The following is a 25,464-nucleotide window of genomic DNA, read 5'->3' on the forward strand; positions in this document are numbered from 1 at the left end:
AGTGAAGTGCTAAGTTGTGTACCTCTGATAATTAGAGAAAATACTACATATTAAAAGATGCTATTTTCAAAGAGCAAAAGTGTGGCACCAAATGGCACTGAAATGTGTAGATTATGGCTTAAAATACTCATTTTACTTCTCAAAATTTAGCAAACATGTAAAAGATTAGATGTACATTTTCTGTTAGAGCTGATGGATGTACATCTCCATCCATTTACTCACCTGGAAGCAAATGGAGCACCTCATAGTTTGTTATTCATAAGAGATTCCTGAAGAACATTGCAGAGAAACAGGCATGTCAAACAAAGAAGTCATGATGGAAAACAGGCAGCTTAGAGTCACAGCCCCACAGTGGCATCCAGGATGGGGATCAGGTAGGAGAGGTACATGAAAGTCAGCCTAATTAGATCATGATAGCAAGATGGAACTAGAAAGATCTGGGTTGTATAGTCTCCTCTCAACAGTATTTCCAAGACCCAAAGAAGGTTCAAGAAGAGCCCTTTTGGATACTAAGAGTAACTATTATGTTTTTGTTTGGTTGGTTTTGGTTTATTTTTAAAAGATTTTATTTTTTAGAGAAGTTGTAGGTGCACAGCAGTACTTAGCAGGAGGTACAAAGAATTCCCATATACTCCCTTGGCCCCCAGTCACCATCGTCCACCAGGATAATACATTTGTTGGCAGTGATGAACCTACACTGATACATCATTATCGTCCAGAGTCCATAGTTTACATTAGGGGTTACTCTTGGCATTGTACATTCTATGGGTCTGGACATACACATAATGAAATATATCCACCATTATAGTATAATATGGAATAGTTTTACTGCCCTAAAATTTTCTCCATGCTCTTCCTGTCCATCCCTCTCTACCCTCTAACCCCTGGCAACCACTCATCTTTTTACTGTTGCTATAGTTTTGCCTTTTCCAGAATGCCATATAGGTGGAATCGTATAGCATGTAGCGCTTTCAGATTGGCTTCTTTCACTTAGCAATATGCATTTAAGTTTCCTTCATGTCATTTCATGGCTTGATAGCACATTTATTTTTAGTGCTAAATAATATTACACTGTCAATACAATTTATAAACTTCTAGCAATGTTAACTAAGAAAAAAAAGACAGAAATTACCAATATCAGAAATGAAAGACAGATCACCAATACTGATTCAATAGATGTTAAAAGGATAATAAAGGAGTATTATGAACAACTCTGCCCACAAATCTGATAACCTAGGTGAAATGGAGCAATTCCTTAGGACACAATCTGCCAAATTCACACAATCTGAATAAGCCTATATCAATTAAAGAAATTGAATCAATAAATTACAAACTGCTAAAAGAAAAATCACCAGGCCCAGATGGGTTCTACCAAAAATTTAAGAAAGAAATTTTACCAATTCTTTACAATCTCTTGCAGAAGACAGAAGCCGAGGGAATACTTCCTAACACATTTTATGAGGTCAGTATTCTCTAACACTAAAACCAGACAAAAATATTACAAAAAAGGAAAATTACAGACCAATATCTGCCATGAACATAGTTGCAAATATCCTCAACAAATTATTAGAAAATAGAAAACAGTATGTATAAAAAATTATATACCACAGTCAAGTAGGCCTTATTATACGTATGCAAGACTGGTTCAACATTCAAATATCAATATAAATCACATCAATAGAATAAGAAAGAAAAATCATGATCACATCAATGGATGCAGGAAAAGCATTTGATAAAATCCCCACCCATTCATGATTAAAAACTCAGCAAATTAAGAATGGAGGGAAAGTTCCTCAACTTGAAAGAACACCTACAAAAAAATGTACAGCTAAATCATACTTAATGATGACAAACTAGATGCTTCCCTGCTAAGATCAGAAATATTAGGCAAAGGTGTCTGCTCTCCCACTCCTCTTCAACATCATCCTGGAAGTCCTAGATAATGCATTTAGACAAGGAAATAAATGGTATATAGCTTGGAAAGGAAGAAATAAAACTATTCACAGAGACCTTAATTGGCTATGTAGAAAATCCCCCCAAAAAAAGCCTGTTACAAGTAATAAGCAATTATATAATAAGCAATTAAAGTAAGGTTACAAAACAGAAAGTTAACATACAAAAGTCAATTACTATCTTATATGCCAGCAATGAATATTAGAATTTGAAATTAAAAACAATGCCATTTACATTAGCACCAAAAAAGGAAATACTTGGGTATAAATCTAATAAATTATGTCCAAGGTATATATAAGGAATACTGGAAAACTCTGATAAAAGAGATCATCTAAATAAATGGACAGATATTCATGTAGATGGATAGGAAGACTCAGTATTGTTAAGATGTAAGTTCTTCCATCTTAATCTATAGATGCACTGAAATCCCACTCAAAATCCTAGCAAGTTATTACCAATAAGCTTGATTCTAAAGTTTATGTGGAAAGGCAAAAGATCCAGAATATTCAGTACAATATTAAAAGGGAAGAACAAAGTCAGAGGACTGATGTTACCCAACTATGAGACTTAAAAGACTTACTATAAAGCCACAGGAACCAACACAGTATGGTATCAATAACGTTGAATTCTATGTCCAGCAAAAAAAAATCCTTTAAAATTAAGAAGGGCTCAATGCAATCCCTATCAAAGTACCAACAGCATTCTTCAACAAACTGGAACAAATAGTTCTAAAATTCATATGGAACCAGAAAAGACCCTGAATAGCCAAAGCAATCCTGAGAAGGAAGAATAAAGTGGGGGGGGATTATGCTTCCCAACTTCAAACTCTATTACAAAGCCACAGTAATCAAGACAATTTGGTACTGGCACAAGAACAGACCCATAGACCAATGGAACAGAATAGAGAGTCCAGATATTAACCAAATCATATATGGTCAATTAATATACAGTAAAGGAAACATGACTATACAATGGGGAAATGACAGCCTCTTCAACAGCTGGTTGGCAAAAATGGACAGCTACATGTAAGAGAATGAAACTGGATCATTGTCTAACCCATATACAAAAGTAAATTCAAAATGGATCAAAGACCTGAATGTAAGTCATGAAACCATAAAACTCTTAGAAGAAAACATAGGCAAAACTCTCTTGAATATAAACATGAGCAACTTTTTCATGAACATATCTCCCTGTGCAAGGGAGACAAAAGCAAAAATGAACAAGTGGGACTATATCAAACTAAAAAGCTTCTGTACAGCAAAGGGCACCGTCAGTAGAACAAAAAGGCATCTGACAGTATAGGAGAATATATTCATAAATGATGTAATCGATAAGGGGTTGGCATCCAAAATATATAAAGGCTCTCACACCTCAACAAACAAAAAGCAAATAATCCAATTAAAAAATGGGCACAGGATCTGCACAGACACTTCTCCAAAGAAGAAATTCAGATGGCCAATAGGCACATGAAAAGATGCTCCACATCACTAATCATCAGAGAAATGCAAATTAAAACCACAATAAGATATCACCTCATACCAGTTAGGATGGCCAACATCCAAAAGACAACAACAACAAATTTTGGTGAGGATGTGGAGAAAGGGGAACCCTCCTACACTGCTGGTGGGAATGTAAATTAGTTCAACCATTGTGGAAAGCAGTATGGAGGTTCCTCAAAGAACTCAAAAAAGAAATACCATTTGACCCAGGAATTCCACTCCTAGCAATTTACCCTAAGAATGCAGGAGCCCAGTTTCAAAAAGACATAAGCACCCCTATGTTTATCACAGCACTATTTACAATAGCCAAGAAATGGAAACAACCTAAGTGTCCATCAGTAGATGAATGGATAAAGAAGATGTGGTACATATACACAATGGAATATTATTCAGCCATAAGAAGAAAACAAATCCTACCATTTGCAACAACATGGATGGAGCTAGAGGGTATTATGCTCAGTGAAATAAGCCAGGCAGAGAAAGACAAGTACCAAATGATTTCTCTCATCTGTGGAGTATAACAACAAAGCAAAAACTGAAGGAATAAAACAGCAGCAGACTCACAGAACCCAAGAATGGACTAACAGTTACCAAAGGGAAAGGGACTGGGGAGGGGGGGGGGAAGGGAGGGATAAAGGGATTAAGGGTTCTGTCAAAAACAATGGAGATGGAGATTTGCGTGGTAAGCAATTAAGAGGAGGTACTAGCTTGATAAGAGCAACAAGCTCACCCACAGGCCAGCTGTGTGAAACTGGACACACATTTAATTTTACTCCTCAAAAACCCACTAAAATAACAGTCATTTTTATTTTTTAAGACAAAGCCACGAGGAAGAGAACAGGAAAGGAGGCCATTTTGGAAGCTATAAAGCAGAATAGCTTTAAATTCCTCAATAATAACATGAAAGCAGATAGAATGGAACAAGGCTTTCAAAATTATGAAGGCAAATTATTTTTAACCTGAAATTCCACACCCAGTCTAACTTTGATTGATCAAGTTTAAGGGTAGAATAAAGACTAAATCAAGAGAAGCCTTTGATGAAGTAAATAGAAGATCCAGCATAGAATAGAGGCAAAGGGAATCCCCAGGATGGGAGTGAAGTGAGATTCCAGGCTGACATCAGGTGTCAAAGCCCTCAGCCCAGACTGGAGCAGGTTGCAAGTCACTGGTGAACCTTTCTCAGGAAGAGGTCAAGTGTCACATATATAAATTTGAAAAAGATCTGAAAATTTGAAGGTGAAATTAGTGTTAAGTTCCTAGAAAACCAGCAAACAAGCAAAATTTAAGGCAATTATTATCTCCAGGTAAGACAAAAGTTTGTTCAGGGAAGGAAAAGAAATCACAATTTTCTACACAGCTCAGCTGCTTTACATGGTATTTAGTTAGAATACTGGAGATATTGAATGCTGATTTAAATAAAATTATAACCAGTGTGGAAGGAGGAGAGAGGACTCATACTTGAGGAACGTGGAGTTGGGAAGCAGCAGGTAAATCTCCTTTTACAGATGAGTGTCAAAAGATTATGCCTGAAACTGAAAAATAAGGAAGCACCAGTGTAAGCATGTTAGAGAAGTAAGCTGAATACCTGAAGAACTGGGTGAAATAGTGCGGGTGCTTTGCCTCTGGAGAAGGTGGGAGAGTGAGGTGCTGTTTTTAATAACAAACTTGGAAGCACTGACTTTTTAAAGCCATGTGCATTGCAAGTTCATATAAACTTTTAAATGTACATTTCTGTCTCTTCTGTACTGTGTCATTTCACTCACCAGTGTTCGGTTTTCAGAGTAATTAGTTTATATTAGCACCAAAAAGTGAATTTTGTCTGTGCCTTGAAGGCATCATCATGAAGGCTAGATATTTAGAAATCCTACTTTTAATAGTAACAGCTACCATTAATGTGTGCCCCGTACCGTACTAAGCACTTCTCTATTCCAGTTTGCACAACAGCCATGCACAGAGGGTGTTGTTTCTCCTTACAGATAAGAAACTGCTGTTCAGAGAGGTTAACTAATTTGCAAATGCAGCAGAGCTCCCTGATCCCAAGGCCTCTGTTTTTCCTTTCTATAGATCTCCTAAACCTCTTTCTAGTGCTTGGATTTAAAAGAACTATGAAGAGGGGAAAATGTAGCAACTCAAATAACTCCTTTGGGGAAAAGTCAGGGTGAAGGGAAGAGAAACCCCGAAGGATTCAGCAATGTAACTAGGTAACTCTCTCTGACTTAACCAAGCATAATCCCAAATCAGAATTTCCAGCTGGTTATGTGAGTAAGGGAAGCAATTTCTAAACTCTGGCTAGGAGCTCCTATGATTACAAAAATAAAAGCTTTCTGCTGCTCTTATTTTGAAGTAAAAGAGAAGTTGCTGCCGCTCCAGCGTTGGTCTAAACACCCCGGTGAGAACACTAGGAAGACACGGTTTTGTGTTCCGGAAGCCCAGTTGTCCCACAAAACTGGTCTCTTTAAAGGAGGGGACAGATGGCAAAACTGCTTCCCAGGGGGTGACCTAGGTCCAGGATCTTGAAGTCCCTTCTGAATAAGATTCTAGGTTTACCAGTGTTTAAATCACTGAGAGCTTTGAGAGTGTCTTGGCCAGTTTCCTGTCTGGAATTGTGTGATAATAATCCAGACACTCATCTGGCTCTTCAAGTCGATTGGTTGGTTGGGCTCCAGTGTGGGCAAAGTACGTGGTCTGGCGAACGACAACACTGTTTACGTTCTTTCTTTTTGAAAAGTCACGAGCCACCACTACCGGCAAGTTAAGAAATGAAACTGAAATCAGCTGATAGTGACATCAGTCAGCATAAATGTACCAAAGTTCAGAACTGTTTACTTGAGTACAGCGTCGAATGTGAGCAGGTCATAAGCTCAGCGCTGCATTTAAGTGCCCTTCACCGCTCCCCGTGTCCTCCGGAGCCTGACACCAGGAAGCCTCCAGAAGGAAGGATCAGCTGAACCTGACTTCCTGTGCCTCCTGTTTATGAGTGTTTCTGTGGGTCCCGCATCTTCTCTTTGTAAGTACCCCCACCCCCCTGCATGCACTGCAGCTTGCCCTTCTGTAGGGAGTTGGCTCTCTCCTCAGACCTTTCACGTTCTGGCACCGGCACCGGGCAGTTGCTGGTAGTGTCAGTGACCCCTCCCCCATGTACGACCTCCCCAGCACTCCCTCAGCTTCACCCTGCAGTCTCTGACCTCACCAGTGGGAAGGGTAATGCTGGCACCCTGGTTAGAGGCACACGGGAGAAGTGGGTGGCGGGGCCTTGCACAAAGTCTGTACAAGTAAATGCGTGTGGCCTGCAAGGTCGAATGTCCGAAATGGGCGGGCAGCCAAACAAAAGCAGGCCCTGCCTCACAGTGGCAAAACTTCCCCAAAGGTGGTTACAGGAACTCTACGAATCCCTACCATACACACTGGGTGAAGATGATCAGAAAACCTGGGTTCTTGGCTCGGGAAGACTCTAAATGGGGCCTAAGAGATGTTTAGACCCTCTGTTACTAGACTACATTGCTTCTCATGCCTTGATGGAAATTCCTGGTGGGATGTTAGTTCCATAGGTGCGTATCTTAAGTTTTTTTTTTTTTAATGTGAGCTGTTTCTCTAACAACTTCCATTATGCTTCTTCACCTGTAAAATCAAAGGCTTCTTTGGGAAAGGAAAAAAGAAATACGTGCATATATGGGACTCCTTTCCTCCTTCCCTCATGAGAACTTAAGTGCATTTTCCAGTATCTTCTTCCTACAGCCCATCCCTCCCAAAGTCCTAAATCTGAGAATCAGTTCTTACAATGGTCTCCTTCTGACTTTGCACACATTCCCCTTTCTCACTGTTCTTTCCAGCTAAGGTTGCTTTTGTTTGTTTTCTACATTTCACTTTTACATAAATATAACATGTAATTTTGGAAACATTTTTATTGCAAAAAGAAAAACAATTGCCCAGAACACCACCACCCAGAGATACCACGGCTAATGTTAGTATTTTAGAATGATTCCTTAGTCTCTTTCTTGCAGTCAGACTACATAGTGTGGTTTTAGACCTGGTTTTTCAAAGGCTGCATAGGATTTCATCATCTTGATAATTTAACTTTGATGTTGGGCCCTCAAGATACTTCTCATTTTTTACCAAAGTAATATTGTGATGAAAATTCCTGTATTGAAGTCATTGATTGCATTTGATTACTGCCTTAGGATAGACTCATAAGCGAATTACTAGGCCAAAAGGACTACTTTTTAGTGCATATTGCCAAATTTTGTGTATATTGCCTTGCAGAAAGTTTGTATGATAGTCAGTTCCATGCATCACTGTGTGAGAATATCCATTTTATCTCACTCTTGGTATCAAGTGTTTTTATCTGCAGTTTTGACCCGGAAACTCATAGGTTATTTTGCTTGATGTTTTTTATTACATTACAAAAGGTACCGAACTTTTTTTTCATGCCATGTGATATAGTAATTTATATAATAAGAACTACATATTTGATCTTTTTTCCCATTTCTGGCACAGAGCTCCTAATGCTCTTGGAAATTTCTAAGTGTGACTAGAGATACAGAGGTGTCTTCTTTATTCATAACAGGTTCCTTTGAACCACATCTGAGTTTATGTTAATGAGCTGACTTTCAGAAAATCCCTAAGGATGGGGGCTGGTCGCCAGGGGAACCAAGCACCTGATTAGAGGGTGGGAATTTTAGCCCCAACCCAACCTTCTTCAGGGAGGTGAGCGTGGCTGGAGATCAAATTCGTCACCAATGCCCAGTGAGGTAATTAGTCATAATATGATTGCCAGTCACGTAATACGGAAGCCTCCATCCGAGGCAGGGGGAGTGTTCTGTGGGACTGAGCCTAAACCTGTGGGATCTGACACTATAGAATTGATTTAAATTACAGGACACCCAGCTGGTGTCACAGTATTGTTTGGTGGAGGACAACTCCCACACGTGTGGTAGAAAGTACAATAGTCACAGTTCGGTATTTTGCAGACCTTCTTTTTGAAATATCTCTTCATATTCCTTGCCCATTTTTATGTGGGCTAATATTTTTATCTGCTTGCATGAACATTTCATATGTTAGGTACATTAGTCATTTCATATTTGCTGCAGATATTTTCCATGCTCATTGACTTTTAATTTTATTAATGTTGTTTTTGTGATGGAGAAATGTGTATTTTGAAAGTTAAGTCTACAATTTTTTCTTTGTAATTTCAATTGCTTTTAAGTGCAGAATGTTCATTTATAAATCAAATACTACTTTCTGCTGTTTTTTCTTTTTTTTTTTTTGTCCATTATGTTTCATTCCTGGGTCCCTGGGAATTTTATTTCACTATGTAGAGTGAGATGACGACCTAAAATAGTTTTATCTTGAGTTAGCTAATCAACTGCTTCAGCATCAGTTAATGAAAACTCTTTCTTCCACTGAGTTATAATGCCACTTTATTGTGTGTTAACTTCATATATGTGGCTTTCCTGGGATATTCTGCTTTCTTGAACTGTCCAGCCTCGTGACCTGCCGTTCTGTTTCATTTGACCCAATTCCCCACCCACCACCACCACCAAGTTATTATAGGAACCTAGGCTGCCCTCAGCCTCAAAATGATACATCTTAAAGCAAACGAATAAATGTAAAGCTCTTTGCAAATTTATTCTTCGAATACACAGACAATATGTTCTCATTACTGCTGAGAGTTTTCAGAGCTTTATTTTATTCCCCTGGGCTCTCACTGCCTTAGCTTCTTCAGCTGTCAGACAACAAAACTAAAAGGTTTTAATGAGTTAACTTGTTTCTTTATTCAAAGAAAAACAATCCATGGATTGGGGGAGCACAGCACCTCACAGTCATGGAGCACTCTTCCTGAGGGATCTGGGGCAAGAGCAGTTTTACAGAGCTTAAGAAGAGGCAACGTGGGCATGGCGTGACTGGCCAGGAGGTCGGGATTTCCTTCCCGGGCAGGCAGGTCTCGCTTTCTAGGGTAAGGTAAAGCTGAGTTGGAGGCCTGTGACTGGTGTGTGTTAGGCTTCCTTGGCCATGTTTCCCATGCAGGCTGACTTAGGTTTTGAATTGTGATGTGAGCCAGGCCACTGGGGTGGCCTCCATTCTGTGGGTCCCCATATAGGAATTAAGGTAATCAGCCCAAGCCTAGGCTTCAGTGGGCTTTGGGCATGACCCCACGTCCCCAGCACTTTTGTGAGGAGAGATCCCTTTTGTCGCCTTGGCAGCAGTAGGGAAGTGGGGTACTAACAGCGAAGTCCCGGGGCAGAGCAGAGAACACTTCTGCCCCATCCTCCACACCCAGCCCACCGGGAAGCACAGGGCCGCAGGTGATGCAGTCCCTAGACCAGGGTCAAGTGACAAGACTCACTTTCAAATACTGGCTTGAAGGATGGAAGGGGAAGCCCCATAGCACCTGCTACTCAGTTTGTCTGTGATTTGCTCCCTGTGAGTTACTTTTCTATGTGTTCTGAAGTCATTTCAAATGCATTACAAACTTGTCTGGTGAAAGTCATATCCTCTTGTGTAGGGATGGAGGTGATGTTCCTAAAAAACTTAACCTCCCTCCCAGCCAACTCTCAAAATAAAATACCTTTAGCAAAATTTCAGGTCTAGGTCTTAGTGACTATCAATTATTCTTTACCTCCTCCTCTTTTTTCCTCCTGACTGTTGGGTGCAGACCACATTCAATAGGTCTGTGTCTTTGTAGAAGGGCTGGTGGGCAACCCTTCAGGAGGTAATGCCTGGCATCGCTCCACTCCTCCCCAACTCAGCAACTATCTGCACCTTCAGCCACACCATCTGGGGCCCCCGTCCTCATGCCTGGGAGACTGGGCCATGAATCAGCAGAGCAGCTGGTTAGAAGGATGTAATGCAGACCCCTCTCACCCTGGCCTACAAGGGCTCTGGGTCTGCTCACTGCCCAGCCTCTGTCCTTGGGCTGCAGCCACCCAGCCCCAAGTCTGCTCCTCTCCTAACCAGCTGCTTATAACCACTGCACTCTTTCTGGATGGCTCTTCCACATGCCTCAGGCCTCCAACCAAATGTTGCCTTTGCAGACAGGCCTTCCCTGGCCCTCCTATGTAGCTTCACCAATTACTCCTGCCAGTTTCTCTACTTTACTTCATTCTGTTTGTTTCCTTCCCAAATCTTTTAAAAAATTATATTTTTAAAATATATGCTTTGTGTTTGTCTCCCCAAGAGTGCAGGCTCGGTGAAGGCAGGTACCTGGTCTGCCCTGTGCGTTGCTGATTCCCCAGAGTCACCCTCGGTGTGTATTTAATGGAGTCACAAGATGATATCCTGGCCTCAGTCGATGGGGGCTGACGACTCCATTGTGACTGCAGGAGAGCAGGCTGGAGCCAGAGGACGGAGAGGGGCAGCCAGAGGGAGTCGCGAGTGTCCAGTACTGCCTGTCCTCGAACTCTGGGAACCTTAGCCTCCCATAAACTGGACTGTAGAGTCTCACCCATAAAAACCAGAATTATAAGGTGCAGACATTTTCTCTTTCTTAAGGGATTTTTTTCTCCCTTAGTTCTTGGTTCCCAGCTCGGTCATCTGCTACAAGGGCTAATAAGCAACAGAACACTGGACAAGTAGCAAGGTGACATCAGTGGGACCACTGAAGCAGCCTGAGCCCATAGCGTATTGTCACGGGGGTGGGGGGTACAGAGACCTGTGCGCAGACCCTCTGTTGCAGCCCCATGGTGCAGTCCAGTTACTGCTGGTAATGAGGTTTTTATCTACTTGGAAGAATTAAGTAAGTTAAAATATGGCAGCCCTCCCTAAAAAGCTGGTCGTAGGCCCAGCCGCTCACATAGCACACTGTGAACCCCAGGGAGCTGCCAGCCCTAAACACTTTTAGGAAACATGGTTGTGGCCCAGTTTTGAAAAAAAAGAATCTGGGCTCACATTTCTGCCAAAGGAAATATGACACATTTCCCTTTCTTCTTCCCTTTTTATTTTCGTCAGAGTCACACCCAAAGCATGAACACACTAATCCTAAATGTGTTCAGCCAGAGAGATGTTAGTCAGGGCTGGGGGCCTCCTCTGACAAGCAGGCACTCAGCCCTGCTCTCTTCTCTGCCGGGTTCTCTGTTTCCGGCCGCATCCTGCTAATACTGTCTTCCCTGGGCTCTGCCTGTCTTGTTCATGCCGCACTCCCAGCCTCCACCCTCCTGCGCTCCCCATTACTACCCTTTGTCCAGTCACCGCTTCATCAGCACTGTCGGGGAAGCACAGCCAGGCTCCGGTCTGTTTGGGCTCATAAAACGAACTCACTTCAGTCTTGCAACCCCCACGACCAGCCAGTGACACATTACAGACCAGGGTGCAGAGCAGGGAGGCTGTGTGACGTGCCTGAGCTCAGGCAACCGTGAGGCGGGACAGCGGTGTGAGTCTGGGGGTCTGGCTCTGGGGTCCGTGCTCTTAACCGTCGTGTCCCTGTGTGATGGCTGCATGTGGAATGATCTCCAGCAAACATCGACGAGGACAGCTCCCGTCCTCCAGGAGCCCCGTTCATGGTCAACACTCTGTGTCTCCACTAGAACTGCACCACGGACAGGCCATGTGGCCCTGGGCTTAACTGCTCTGAGCCTCAGTTTCCTCTCTGAAGGTAGTAATTTAAATAGTACTTACTAGGTAATGTTCCACATGCTATGCATAAATTACTTCATGTAATTTCTATAACATCTATAAAATAAATTTTGTTATTATAACTGTTTTACAGATGAGGAAACTAGAACCAGGCACAGGGGTGTTAAATAACTAAAGTCACATAGCTACTAATGGTAGTAATGGTAGAGCTGGGAATGAACCCAGGACACGAGTGCAAAGTCTACACTCAGAACCATCGTTCCACATTGTCTCTACTACATGAAGTGCAAATGATAATGAATGATAACATGATAAGGTCCACTAGGCCTACGTAGGCAGCCACTGGCTTAGATAGAGGTAGGTTCTTACAGTAGAAGACAGTCCTGCCTGTCAGACCGCCGTCCACTGGCATGTGAGCTTGGAGATGTTACTGATCCTCACTAAGCCTCAGTTGTCTCCCTTGGAAAATGGGAGTAATAATAGTAAAATCTGCTCCCCTAGGGTTATTGTGAGAATTTAATAAGATAATACCTACTAAGTGCTTAGCACAGGGCCTGACACAAGTAAATGCTCAAAAGATTTTTGAGGTCTGTTTTTAATTATTAATAAGCTCACAGCCAAGTTAGATTCCTTCTAGATGCCTTCCACTGATCAGAGAAAATTCTCAAAGCAAGTTCTTCCCTCTGTAGTCCCCTATAGCTTTCTTAAATCATTCATGAAGGCCAGGAGGTGAATTTATAACTGATAACAACCTAACAGCCTACCTGTTTTTCCTTTCATGCTTCTATTCTGCAATATTTGCAAAATGTGTAACATCTGATGGCAACAGAATTATAACATCCAGGTTCTACTAGGCTGTCCTCTAGGCCACTGTGCAGGTTGCTCCTGGCCGTGCCAGGTGGGGGAGGGAACTGCTGGCCCTTGACCTCAGCCACCAACACTTTCAGTGTCCATCCTGTCAAGTGATCTCAAAGCGTTCAGCCCTTGAAGCTGTAGGCTTAGGTGAAAAATCTGAGAAAGAGAGGAGAACCTTGTAGAAAACATACATTTAGGAAATGGGAAGAATAAAAAAATAGAGAAGGACCAGAAGAAGGAGAGTTAGGACAGAAAAGTAGGCAAAAAAGAACAGAGGGAGAAGTTTAAGAGCAGCCGTCCATGCCATCGCCGACGCTCATTCAGTCACTCCTGTCATCCAGTAGATACTGGCTGAGCGCCTACCATGTGCCAGGTAGTGCTGGGTGCTGGGGATATAACAGTAAAGGATAGGTAGGTTTTTGACAGATAATAGGCAGGTAGATAGGTGATGACAGGTAGACAGATGACAGAGCTAGCCAGTCACAGATACATGAAAATTAGGGACACACAAAAATCCTTGGCCTCATGGACTTTACATTCCTTGGGGTGGGGGGAAGACAATAAAATGTTCCGTGTTAGATGGTGGGAAAGTGTATTGAGGGAGCTCAGGGGGTGTCAGGTGCTATGGAGGGCTGTTACAGTTTTATAATACTAACCAGGGGTGGCCTCACTGAGAAAGGCACCTCTGAGCAGAGACCCAAGGGAGGCGAGGGAAGGAGGAGGTAATCACAGAAGAGCCTTCCAGTCATTCAGAATGGCATGTACTGAACCCGCCTTAAGTTTTTGGAAAATACCAAAGAAGCCACTGTAGCAGAAGCTCAGAGACAGAGGGGAGAGCAAGAATAATAAATGGGAAGAGAGGTCCAAGAGTTGACGTGGCGGAACAGCACTGAGGGTCCTATTCCTAAGGAAGCAGGAAGAATGCACATTTTTTAATGTCGCCCATGAAAGGAGGACAGCCTTGGTAGCAAGGGTCATCCTTAGTAGCAAGTTCCAGAACATATGCACACCTGCCAGGGAGAGCATAGCTATTGCTCCTTGGTGGAGGGATGCAAATGTTCCAGATTCTAGTCCCCAGCCTTCTGGAGATGGAGCTCTGAGCAGGACGTTGTCTGTGGCACGCCCGTCCCTGCCGCTGGGCACACTGTAAGGGTTGTTAAACACTTAATGAAATGGAATTCCCACAGGTGGTAGACAAGCCATCACCTGACATGAAGACAGTGTAAGGGTGCCCTATGAGGCCAGCCTGGGGGGCATTATTAATGACCGAGACATCAGGTAGTGAATCACATAAATGGCAAGAGACTAAATAAGCCTGAGCTACATGTAAAGCCTGGTCACTGAATGTCATTAGACATTCAGGCATGCAAAAGGAATTGAAAAACCAGAATGAGGTTTTTTGTGGGTTTGTTTTGTTTTGGTCTGTTTTTTTGGTTGTTTTTGTATAAGACAAAGTAGAGAGGGAATCTTATGGGAATTTCAAGATGAAAATGTAATATGTAAAGCCATAACTAGGGCAGTGACAAATCAGAAATTATAAATAAGCAGATGACCAATATTTGCATACTATAGAGTTCTAGAGTGATTAAGCTGATAGATATTTTAGCATATACGAAAAAAGTGCAAAGTACTCTTGGGAGGTGGAGATTGGAGCTACAAACCTTCCTCTATGAAAAGGACAAAGGTCCTGTGGCAGTTGGTAAAGCTCATTTGGATCCTGCCACTCAAGAAAGCAAACAGTACTTCAGCTGTCTTAAGTAAACAAGCAACTGTCAACAGCAAGATAGTGCTCATTCTACCCTTTGCAAGTGCTCCTTATATTCAAGAGCGGCTCTGCCCAGGCAGGGAGTTGTTCTGTTCTGAGACAGGCCAGGAATGCGAGCCCAGCGTGGGAGAGCGCCCTCGTGGTCCCTGCTGGTTCCCTGCCCTCCGGTGTCCTGTGCTCTGGGCCTGGGGCGCCTGCAGCCCTGTCACCCAGCAGAAGACAGCCAGAGGGATGTTTCAGAGCGACAGTCCACCAAGATTCCAGTCCTCGCTCAAACAGGACCTCCTGAAAGTTTCTCTCTTTTAATATGAAACTGACGAGCATAATTTAGAAGAGGATATATTATTTGTGTCTCAGCCACCATGCCACCAGTGTGAAAATTTTAGAGGCACTTAAACAAAAACAAAAATGAACAAACAAACTCCCTCAAATGAACCGCCTGAGACTGCTTCCCTTCTGTCCCCCTCACTGGGAGTCTGCTTCCCTTGGGGCTCCCAGGTGACACCGGTCAAGCCAGCTCGCTGGCTTGGAGTCTGAACGTGTGTCTTGGTCCAGGAGCTCTTGTGCAGCAAAAAGGCTTTTCCCTTATTATGGCAGTTGTGGTGGTAAAAGGCTAAGAGCTTTATTTATGAAGAGCTCATACAGAATGACAAAAGCTAAAACTCGATAAAAAGAAAAAGAACCAATAGCACTTCACAGCGGAAAACATAGAGACACTCAGCACTTGGAAGCTGTTAAAATGTCCTCATTAAAGGAAAACATAACAACGATATGTCCTTTGGCATTATCAAAGAATAAAAGGCTTGAGAATATTCAGTTGGGGAGGATGAGGGAGCCGAGCGTTCGTTATCTTAGTGTTGCTGGCAGGGTAAATTGATACACATTCGCCGCAGCATTATATATAATATCACAAAGCAATGTCTTAAATATCACATAGAAACTATAAAACTAATACAGCTAAGTACAGCCATTAAAAATACTGTTTAAGAAACATTTCTAGTGACATAGGGAAATATGCATGCTGTAATGATGTTTGCAAAGTGGGATATAAATATATATTTTTGTGGTCCCAACTATGCAAAACAATATTATAGGAGGAAATGTGTTATTAAGAGTGGTTATTGCTACAACCTGAAGTTACAGATGATTGTTAGTCTTTTCTCCATACTTGTGTGCATTTTTCTAGTTTTCTACAATCAGCATATTATCTACAATCAGAATTATTATAAACAGGAAAAAGCTCACCTAAAAATGGCCACAGTGACTCAGCAGTCTCCCGTTTGGCCCCCTGAAGGAAGCACAGGCTTATCATTAAAGAGAATTAAAAAGCTCACTGTGGTGAGAACGTGATTGTCAGGATTGTTAGGAGCCAAAAACAGAAAAGCAGGGTGGGCTCTGAGGACAGCCAAGGAGAGGGTGCTGGGGGGTTTCCCACCAAATATCCATATCCATTCACTGAGGAGCTTTAGGAAAAAAAGCTGGGCTAGCTTCACACCTCCATCCACGAGTTCCTGAAGTCTGTGTACACTCCAGTAGGAAGTGTGTAGCAGGCACCCCCTGCACTGTGTTAGGTACACCCGGGACACACAGTGTGGCCCTCACCTTGGCTTTGCTGTCTGGCTAAGATACGTTCCTAAAATATGTATGTGAAATAACGAAAGGATACTACCTGGTGCTTTCATTCATTCCCCCCAAAATGAGGGCCAACTGTGTATCTGGCACCATTCTGGGGATAAAGTAGATAGCAAAATAGATGGCGATTGTTCCTTGGAGCGATTGCAGCTAGTGGGAACATAATTCTAGCTTTCAGCTGAATCAGATTGTGGGCCAGGAATCAGAAGCAGGCCAGGAAATCTGGTAAAAAATTAGTAGGATTTAGAGGCAGAAAACAGGGACATTTATATATAGTCACCCCAATTCCCAACCTGTTGGTTCCTGGATAATGAAAGCAAGTCAATGCTTATTTCCTACAGCACTAGTCAGGGTTCCAGTCCTGGAAATCTATTCTATACCCTGAAATACCTGAATCCATTAAAAACACAGATAAAAGTTTTGCAAACATTTGTTAAATATGCAAAGCCATACAAAATATGTTTCTGTTGGGTATTTTTCCCACACTGTGGGGCTGAGCTGGTTAAAACTTCTCATTATACAGTCTAAAACGTGTGGACTAAAGACACTGTTTTGTACCTGGTAACCGTTTCTGTAGCAAGCAGCATTGCTCCAGGAACCTCCCAACTACAAAACGGGTTGTCAGCCTCTTGAGTTTTCACTATTTCAGGCCTCCAACGACTAATCCCGAAGTGCTAAGCACTGTAGAGGGGCAGCTCCCAGGGCTTCTGCTGAGAGGGCCCCGCTCTTCGTCCAGAGATTCCTGTGAGGGCCCCAAGGAGACCCTCGCGCAGAGGCCGCAGTTAGGTGGCAGCAGCATGGATCCGGCTCCTCACTGCACGCAGAGGTTCAGGTTACTATTCTAACAGGCACCTACCTCACGCCTGGGCCACACCCCCAGGTCTCAGCCAAAAAAGTGGCTGATGAATCCTGAATCTCATTATTCACTCACTAGGGTCCTTTGAATGGAGCTCCTGCTATAGACTGAATGCTTATATCCACCAGAATTCAGATGCTGACTCCTACCCCCAACGTGACGGCATTAGGAGATGGGGCCTTTGGGAGGCGATTGGTCAAGGGCAGAATGGGATTGGTGCCCTTGTAAAGAGGCCTCAGAGAACTCCCTGTCCCTTCCACTGTGTGACGGCACTGCAAAATGATGACCATCCATGACCCAGGAAGCTCTCACCAGACCTCAGGTTAGCCAGTCCTTTGATCTTGGACTTCCCAGCTTCCAGAACTGTAAGAAGTAAACACCTCGTTTATAGGCAGTAGCTTGTGGTACTTGTTGCAGCCTGACCACCTGATGATGCCGCCTGCTCCCCCAGCTGGCCCCACATCCTGTTCTCATACCGTAGTCTTTTTTTCCCTTTGGTCTTCTTGCAGAATAAATTTGGGGTGGGGCAGAGAGACCCTCCAGGCAGCTTTGGGAAAGAGGGGGCAACTGTTCCTCTTAAGGGAACTCTCCAGAAGTTGATCTCCAGGGTTGTGTACATCTCTGGGTCACTTCCCAGGGCCAGTGGCCACCATCCCCTTCTGCTGGACAACACCTGGCACTCCTGGCTGGGCACGCTGGCAGGATGCCACTCTGTATTTTGGCCCAGCATCCTATCACAAGGTTTCAACACTGAGACCCTAAGCACTTCAGGATATAAATGGCTGTTTTCCTCCATATCAAAACTTGATAAATATAAAGGCTATTTTCATAGAGGCTGCTTTGGAGAAGTCCCTCTGATTAAAAACATAGTGAAAAGAATTTTCATAAATGGTGAGGAAGGTATATACTATTCACACTACACACTACTACAGGGACTACAGTTAGTAAGTTTTCTATAGATGAATATGCCAATATGCAGTAAAATCACTGAAAAATATTTCTACCTTTGACTCAGTGATGTCTCACTTTTAGAAGTTTAGCCTAACAAGAAGCATACAAGCATCTTCATTGACTATCACTTATAATGACAGAAAATGGAAACAATTTGTCTGAAGTGTAATGGATAAATCTATGACATGAACAGTTAGGTAGCCATTAAATATTTTTGAAGAATATTTAACAGCTTTGAAAAATGTTCACAATATTCAGTGAAAATCATTATGTTCAATGCTGTAATTTATTTAAAACTACATCAATACATAGGAAAAACATTGGTAGAAAATTAACAGTGGTTCTGTGTAAGTGGTGTGATAAAAGGTTATTCTTATCAATTTTCCTTTCTACAAAGATTTTTTAAGATTTCTATAATTAACATACATTACTATTGTTGTCAGGAAAAACTTGTAGACATTTAAAAAGTAGTGATTTCTATCATGTGACTTCATTACTAGGCAGCATCTCGTCCTGACGGGATGAGTGGCCAGAGCACGGCAGGCAAACTGACAGGGCTCCAGCAGTGGTCCTCAACCCTGGCCCGTGTTAGAATGACCCGCAGAGCTTCTAGAACACACTAGCACACCCAGCCTCAGAAGTTTTGATTTGACTGGTTCCTGGCCCAGCGATGGTGATTCACACGGCTCCCCAGCTGCACTAGTGGCCGCTGCCCTGAGAGCCCCAGGCCCCAGGGCTTGAGTGCCTTCCTCCTCCTCCAGGTCCCCAGTCAGGGAGCCCTGACCCTCACAAATGTTTCCAGGGGCTGTGGTGAAGCTGCTGCAAAGCCTTTGGCAAAGGGCATCCAGTGACCACATCTCAGGCGTTCAGAGCCGCCTGGGAGAGGTGCTGGTGACTCGCCGAGCCCGTCCTGGCTGCGTGGTGCTTCGGATTTCTTGTCCTTGGTGATGGGGGCTGAGGGGAGTTTGCCAAGGGTTTTGTGGGGTCCCAGAAGGGAGAACCTGAGCTTGTGAAGAGAGGGACAGCTGGACACTCACTGATGTGACTTCCCTCAGGTGCCCGGGAGGGCGGCCCTGCCGACGGCAGGAGAAAATGACGGTCCTGAAGCCGCGGTGGGGCGACCAGCTGCTGTTCCTGGGCATCGTGGTCCTTGCGGTCGTGGTCATCTCCCTGCTGCTCTACGCTCTGCTCTGGAAGACCGGCGACCTCACTGACTTGCCCAACCTCAGAATCGGCTTCTACAACTTCTGCCTGTGGGATGAGGCCACTGGCTCCCTACAGTGCCTCCAGTTCCCTGAGCTGGAGGCCCTGGGGGTGCCTCGGGCCGGCCTGGCCCTGGCCAGACTGGGTGTGTATGGAGCCCTGGTCCTCACCCTCTTTGTCCCCCTGCCTCTCCTCCTGGGCAGGTGCAATGGAAACCAGGAAGAGTGGCAGCTAGCAGTGGGCTTCCTAGCCATGTCCTCTCTGCTGCTGGCCAGCGGCCTGGGCCTCTTCCTCACCTACACGTGGAAGTGGATCAGGCTGTCCCTCCTGGGCCCTGGGTTTCTAGCTCTGAGCACCGCCCAGGCCTTACTCATCCTCCTGCTTCTGGCCACAGTTGTGTTCCCTTGGAGGGGGGAGGACAAGAGCCAGCTTGAGAGCTGCTAGTTCTGCCAAAGGCTTATATGACTGCAAGGGTTCAATTTGAACTATGCCCAGAGAAGGTGCCAGAGAACTCATGCGCTGGGTGTCTCCTGAGCCATCCTGTTTCATAGCTAATGCTGACCTCAAGCTCTAGAGGAGGGTTCCCATTGCGGAGGGGGTGGGCACCCAGTGTCAAGGGGGCCAAGAGGCAGCAAGGGTGGCCAGGGCACCTGCAGCTTCTTCGTGTAGGACTGTCTGTCCCTGGGGACGTCCAAAGGTCCTAAGGACACCCTGGAACCATGTAGCCACTGTCACGAGAATTCCTGCTTTAACTGATGGCTTTTAGGATGCCATTCTTCCTTGATCCTCAGGGCAGTGGGGATAAGGATTCCCTCTCATGGGGCCAGATTTCCAGGATGGTTTGCCGAAGGCCACACTGGAACCCAGTGAGGGTTTAGGGCAACAAATAGGGAACATTCTGAGAGAGCACCTGTTTCCCCCGGGGCCCTGGTGAGTAAGCTTCCCTGCTCCATACCTGAGAGCGGCTGTGATGAGCTGCTCTCCCGAGAAGCCACTCCCAAAGGCCCAGAAATGATCTCCAAGGGATTCACTAAGACAGAGCACATGGGTACAGAGAACAACAGCCTTGGTGGCTTTGAAGGTTTTCTTGAAAAAGCTCTTAGATCTGAAGCCAGACAGAGCAAGGGAGTCAGCTGGTAAATCATTCCTGATGTGACCTGGGAATTCAGGAGCAGAACACGCTAAATCCCTGGGTGAGAGAAGGTGGGCAGGACTGAACGGTTCCACGTGCGTACAAATGCCACATCTCTTCACTTCTCAACCCAGAACTGGAAAGGACTCAAACACAGCTTGTGTGGTGGGGAATTGTGTGTATTTTTCAGCACCTGTATATTGGAAAATCTGTACAGAAGCCTCATTCTGTCTGTAAAAGCCACAGTGAATACAGAGGTAGAAATACGGACTATGGCGTGATCTCGTCTTCCGCATTTCCTTTGGGCTCCTGTTCCGCTCGTGCTCTGCAGCTGCTTAGGGACCAAGACGGAGGCCACCAAGTGGAAGGAAGGTGGCAGCTCACGGAAGCAGGCCTGTCCGGAGGGGAGCCTTAACAATCTGCACACTGGGCCTCGAGCTCCCAGACAGAGCAGGGCACTGTGGGCTGTCTGTCTGCTTCAGGGCTGGATGAGTGATGGAAACGATTTTAAACATAGGCTTCCTCTCTAGGGAGAGATCATGCTGATCAAACTGTAGGAATTCCAGTGGACTTGGCAGCCAGATTTTTCTTTCTGAAAATGACTAAGTTGATACTTTGGTTCCAGTAAGTTTGACTACGATGACCTCATTTTCCCTGAAACCTGGTAACTGGCTAAAGCAGAATACTGGATGCTGGACCCCCTATGCAGGAAGGGGACACAACGCAGGGAGGAATTCTGAAGGAAGCTCATTTTGATTCCTCGCTTAAGCACACTAAACACCGAAGCTTATCAGCTCCCAGGCCTGGGGCGTTCTTGGCTTCTGTTCCAGGCTGAATCTGTCCAGCCCAAGGAGACATGGAGCTGGGGGCGGCCCTCAGACAGGGAGGGCAAGCCCAGCTTCCTTCAGCTGCTCTGGGAAGAAAGTCCTGGGAAGTTTGTCTCTTAGCTAAAAAATATCTCCCTGACGTATTTTAACACGTCCTCGTCCTCATCGGGGCTTCTGCTGCAGACAGAGTCAGAACCCGCAGCGCGGCCGAGGCCTGGGGAAAGGGCGGCTTTCCCATTGTTCTCGTCCTCACTTCTGCTCCCAGGAGAACTCTGGGAGGCTGAGCGGGCTGCGGGGGGCTCTGGCTTATCGGCGCCTACCAGAAACGGCTGCTCCAAGGGTGCTTCCTGTTTATGGGCCTGTGGAGTGTTAGAAATAGCAGGCAAAACATATGTATTTTATCTCCCTAATAGGCTGGTTTGTCAGTAAGAAACATACCCAGAAGTGACTATGAAGCCAGTGTGCACGAGGTCGGATACTGCTCCCAAATCAGAGACTGCCCCGCCTCACCCTCCTGTCACCCCCCACGCACCACCCCTCACAGCTCCTGAAGGAATCAACACCAACCTGGGAGGGAAGCGGGCAGCGACCTGAGGAACCCTGGAGTAGAAAAGCAAAACAGAAAAAACTTATCTGGAAAGGCAGGGTGACAGAAACGAAGGAGCACAGCTGGTAAAACCTGAGTGTAGGCCTAGGCTGTCACTTCTTGGCTATGTAAGGGGAATCCCTGAGTCTCAATTTCCTCATCTGTAAAATGGGTATAATAATATCTGAAATAACTGTATCACTGGGTTACTGCAAGGATTAAATGCCAGAGTAAAATATAAAGGTACCTGGTCAACTATAAAGCACTACCAGCTCTAATGTGGTGCCACTACTATCCCTTGGGAAGCCAGGAGCCTCAGGGCGCCCCACTGAGAAGTGCAGTGCTAAGAAGTCATCTCCCCTGACTGAGACCCAGTTACAGACTCCTGTCCCCTCCACATATGAGCACACACAGCATCACCCCAGAAGGCGCTGCTCTCTCCCACCACCACTCCCTCCCCAGGTATCCAGCGCCAAATGCTCGGGGGGGCGGGCCCCCTCACATGAGGCCAGGCCAAGGGGCGCATGATCTGAGAGATGCACCAGGCCAAGTGGAGGAAGTGGGCTGACAGATGGGGGATCCCGTGCGCACCCTGAGAGGATGCAGGGCATCTCCCAATTTGGCCTATTTATCAAGGGACCAGTTTAGTTTCTGCCCAAGAAGAGTTTTAGGTCATAAAGTAAAGGCACGGTTGACTTTACCTCAATCAGGATCCCCAGAGCAACATCTACTATTTCAGCTTCATTCATGCAGTACACAGTGTTCAGTGCAGGAAGTCTGAAAGAAAGGCAGAGTGGCACTGGGACAGTCTCAGGTCTCCCAGGAGGAAGACAATGAGAGCAGCAGCAGCATCCCCTGGCCTTGCCACCAGGGGCAAGGGCCTCCTCGGCACAGACACAGCTTCCTAGTCCTCATGACCAGTAATGCACAGGGGCTTTGCGGAGGCGACAGTGGGCAGCCTCCCACCCCCTGCCAACTCCCCCAGGCATCTGAAACAGGCATGATGGCCAGCTCCAGCATCAAACTGACACTAACACACACACACACACACACACACACAGATGCAAGCAGATCTAGCAGCTTGCTGCTCCCCTGTCTGTCCTAAAGAGCTGCCCACAGGAAGTACCACTTGGTGGTCACATTTTAAGTTGCAAATAAAGAGACTGGCATTTTGGACAACTGGTCTCTGAGAGTTTGGCTATTGTGTGTAACCCTGAGAGAGGGAGCTGACACGTAGGGGCTTGACGACGGACGTTCACCAACAGAAGCAGAAGCAGGTGCCTGTTGGTGAGAAGACAGCTCTCTCTGCCTCCTGCAGCCTGGGCACCTCTGAAGAGCGGAACAGACCACCCACCTCACCGTCCTGCCAACACAGAACTCAGCCCAGCACCTGTGCTGCCCCGGCCCCCCTGCCTCCTGCTTCCCCAGGACCCCGCGCAGTTGCCCCACCTCGCTGCAGCCACTGTGGGCACTGCTGCCATTCTCCTCCTTCTGGGGGTCTTCACTGATACCTTGCTCTTCTCTGCCACCTGGGCCGTCATCCATGTGGGAAGGACCCTCTTTTTACTGCCAGACTTTACAGCTTCCATCTCTGGCCTCCCGTGAAGAGGACTCAGGGCCCAAGTGCAATGACTTGCTTTTCTAATTCAGGACAGTAGATCCCACCCTCATGACATCTGGGATTACAGGTCAGTTTGCTCTGAATGGGAGTCAAAATTTCAGTTCCTACAAAGAAGAACAAAGTCCAGTGAATTCTAATAAGCTAGAATACTTGTAGTCATCACCAAAATTACTGGTCAGGACAAAGGTGAGCTGGACAGTGAGCAGGGCATCAGCGGTGGGGGGCTGGGCAGGCTGCTGGGTTCACAGAGCAGCCCCTGACCCAGCACAGGGCTGGGGGCAGCCAGGCCCAACTAGAAAAGCCTCCGGGAGCCTCTGCACTGAGCCATCTGAAGCAGGAGGAAAGGGGTGAGCACCCTCCCAGGAGAAAGGAAGGAAGGAGGAACCCCACTTTCTCCTTGCCACCCAAGACACGCACTGTCCCCAGGGTGCCCAGCCTACCCTGCCCATAAATTCTCAAGGTCTCTCCCTCACCTCCCCCAACTCTACACTTGCTGTTTCCTCTACCACGGTGTGGTTACAGGAAACCCTGAGGCCATCCTGATTCACAGTAAGGTTTCACAGCAGGGACACCCTTCCTTATTCAGAGACTTCCGACTGGCCCAAGGTAAGCCGGCAGAAGAGGTCAGAGATCACAGCTCTGCTTAGCCTTCGGGTGCAGAACCCCAAAGGGCCTCAGCCCCTCCTCCTAAAGCACAGTCAGGACCTGTGACTCAAACAGCGCAGGTCTCTACCCTCCACGTAGCAGGCAGCCCTGAAAGCAGCTCACGGCCCCACCTACACTGGCTCTTCCTGGAGCCGAGGTTTGCCTAGAAAAGGGTCAGCCAGAGATCCTCTCTGAATCATAGCTCCGTCATACTGCTCATCTGGAATGGCTGTCGACAACGTAAAAAAAGAATTAGCAGGAATCATTCTAACTCGTCTGGCCAGAGGACAGGCCTTCGCCACTGCCTCATTTCTGTCAAAATACCGGCAGTGATAGCATGTATAATTAGCATGTAGGCGGGGGGCATAGGGAGGGCTGTGCAACACAGAGAAGACAAGTAGTGATTCTACAGCATCTTACTACGCTGATGGGCAGTGACTGAATGGGGTGTGTTGGGGGGGACTTGGTGAAGAGGGGAGCCTAGTAAACATAATGTTCTTCATGTAATTGTAGATTAATGATACAAACAAACAAAAAAATACCGGCAATGGTTAAGAGTCATTCCCACTTCTACAGCACTGCTAGGCGCCAGGCGCTGGGCGGTCCATGCAGACATTTGATCCCCAGGCAGGTGGTGTAAGTCCATCTCCCAGACGAGGAACGGCCTTAGGATTCGCACAAGGTCACGGAAAGCTCTTAAATAGCCAGCCACGTCTCGCACCCAAGTCCTAGAGGCTCCACACGCCGAGCCCAACGGCCCGACGCGCAGCCCCGGGCTCCGAGAAGCACAGGCGGTGGGAACCCGGGCCCCGTCGGCAGGTGATGCACCCGCACCCTCTCTGTGCAGGCGGCTCCGGGCCACGCGTGCCCGCAGCGACCAGGCCAGCGTCAACCTGCGGTGCGACGTCCACTCGGGGCCGCGCTGACCTGGGGACCGCGCGGCGCGCTCACTCCGGCCCGCGGAGGGGCCCCCGGCGTTCCCGGGCTTCCGGCCTCACGGGCGAGCGGCCCCTTCTTGGCTTCCGGGTAGCCAGGGAGGTGGGTTCGGGGCGGTTGTGGGACCCTGGGCCCCGTCTGGACCTCAGCGTCCGTGGGGACCTGGCCTGGCTCTGGCGCGGCCGTGGCTCCGCGCGGCCCCGTACTTCCGGCTCCCACCGCCTGCAGGCGCGGAGGCCCGGGTGCGCCCCCTGCCGGCAGACAGAGGTCAGCGCGCCCCGCCACCGACCCGGGGCCTGCGGGCGGATGACCGAGGCCTGGACTTGCTGTCCCCGGTCCTGACAGTCTCTCCTTGGCCAGACTCCAGCCAGGCTCCTCTGAACTCTCTTCTTTACTCGGCCCTGACTTTTGAGCCTCGCTGCTCCTCTGCATTGG

General features: G+C 46.3%; 2 protein-coding genes across 6 annotated transcripts; one reads left to right on the forward strand and one right to left on the reverse strand.

Annotated features, from left to right (window-relative positions):
- Positions 1-6,184: 6,184 nt before the first annotated feature.
- TMEM140 (transmembrane protein 140) lies at positions 6,185-20,684 on the forward strand. Of its 3 annotated transcripts, none has more exons than XM_036905560.2 (3): positions 6,185-6,459; positions 17,207-17,450; positions 19,135-20,684. In XM_036905560.2, exon 3 carries the CDS (start codon positions 19,172-19,174, stop codon positions 19,724-19,726), a length of 555 nt encoding a protein of 184 aa, XP_036761455.2. In that variant the 5' UTR covers positions 6,185-6,459; positions 17,207-17,450; positions 19,135-19,171; the 3' UTR covers positions 19,727-20,684. The 3 variants fall into 3 exon arrangements, with proteins under 3 accessions (XP_036761455.2, XP_057360770.1, XP_036761454.2); XM_057504787.1 differs by having other exon boundaries at positions 17,257-17,450; XM_036905559.2 differs by lacking the exon at positions 17,207-17,450 and having other exon boundaries at positions 6,197-6,459.
- On the reverse strand, positions 20,201-25,173 carry CYREN (cell cycle regulator of NHEJ). Of its 3 annotated transcripts, none has more exons than XM_057504788.1 (5): positions 24,636-25,173; positions 23,277-23,552; positions 22,529-22,604; positions 21,809-21,841; positions 20,201-21,600 (listed from the first exon to the last, which is right to left on the reverse strand). In XM_057504788.1, the coding sequence occupies exons 2-5, from the start codon at positions 23,414-23,416 to the stop codon at positions 21,358-21,360; spliced, it is 492 nt and encodes a 163-aa protein (XP_057360771.1). In that variant the 5' UTR covers positions 23,417-23,552; positions 24,636-25,173; the 3' UTR covers positions 20,201-21,357. The 3 variants fall into 3 exon arrangements, with proteins under 3 accessions (XP_057360771.1, XP_057360772.1, XP_036761457.2); XM_057504789.1 differs by lacking the exon at positions 24,636-25,173 and adding an exon at positions 23,997-24,441; XM_036905562.2 differs by lacking the exon at positions 21,809-21,841 and having other exon boundaries at positions 24,636-25,154.
- Between the last annotated feature and the right edge of the window lie 291 nt (positions 25,174-25,464).

Source organism: Manis pentadactyla, chromosome 7 (genome assembly GCF_030020395.1).
Source record: "Manis pentadactyla isolate mManPen7 chromosome 7, mManPen7.hap1, whole genome shotgun sequence".
NCBI classification, from domain to species: domain Eukaryota; kingdom Metazoa; phylum Chordata; class Mammalia; order Pholidota; family Manidae; genus Manis; species Manis pentadactyla.

Coding starts and splice junctions, on each gene's coding strand:
- CYREN (XM_057504788.1), bottom strand. CDS start 23,416: ATGGAAGCTGTAAAGTCTGGCAGTAAAAAGAGGGTCCTTCCCACATGG. Junction 21,842..22,528: donor CTCTGGGGATCCTGATTGAG/GTAAAGTCAACC, acceptor TTTCTACTCCAG/GGTTCCTCAGGTCGCTGCCC. Junction 21,601..21,808: donor GCTGCCCGCTTCCCTCCCAG/GTTGGTGTTGAT, acceptor AACACTCCACAG/GCCCATAAACAGGAAGCACC.
- TMEM140 (XM_036905560.2), top strand. CDS start 19,172: ATGACGGTCCTGAAGCCGCGGTGGGGCGACCAGCTGCTGTTCCTGGGC.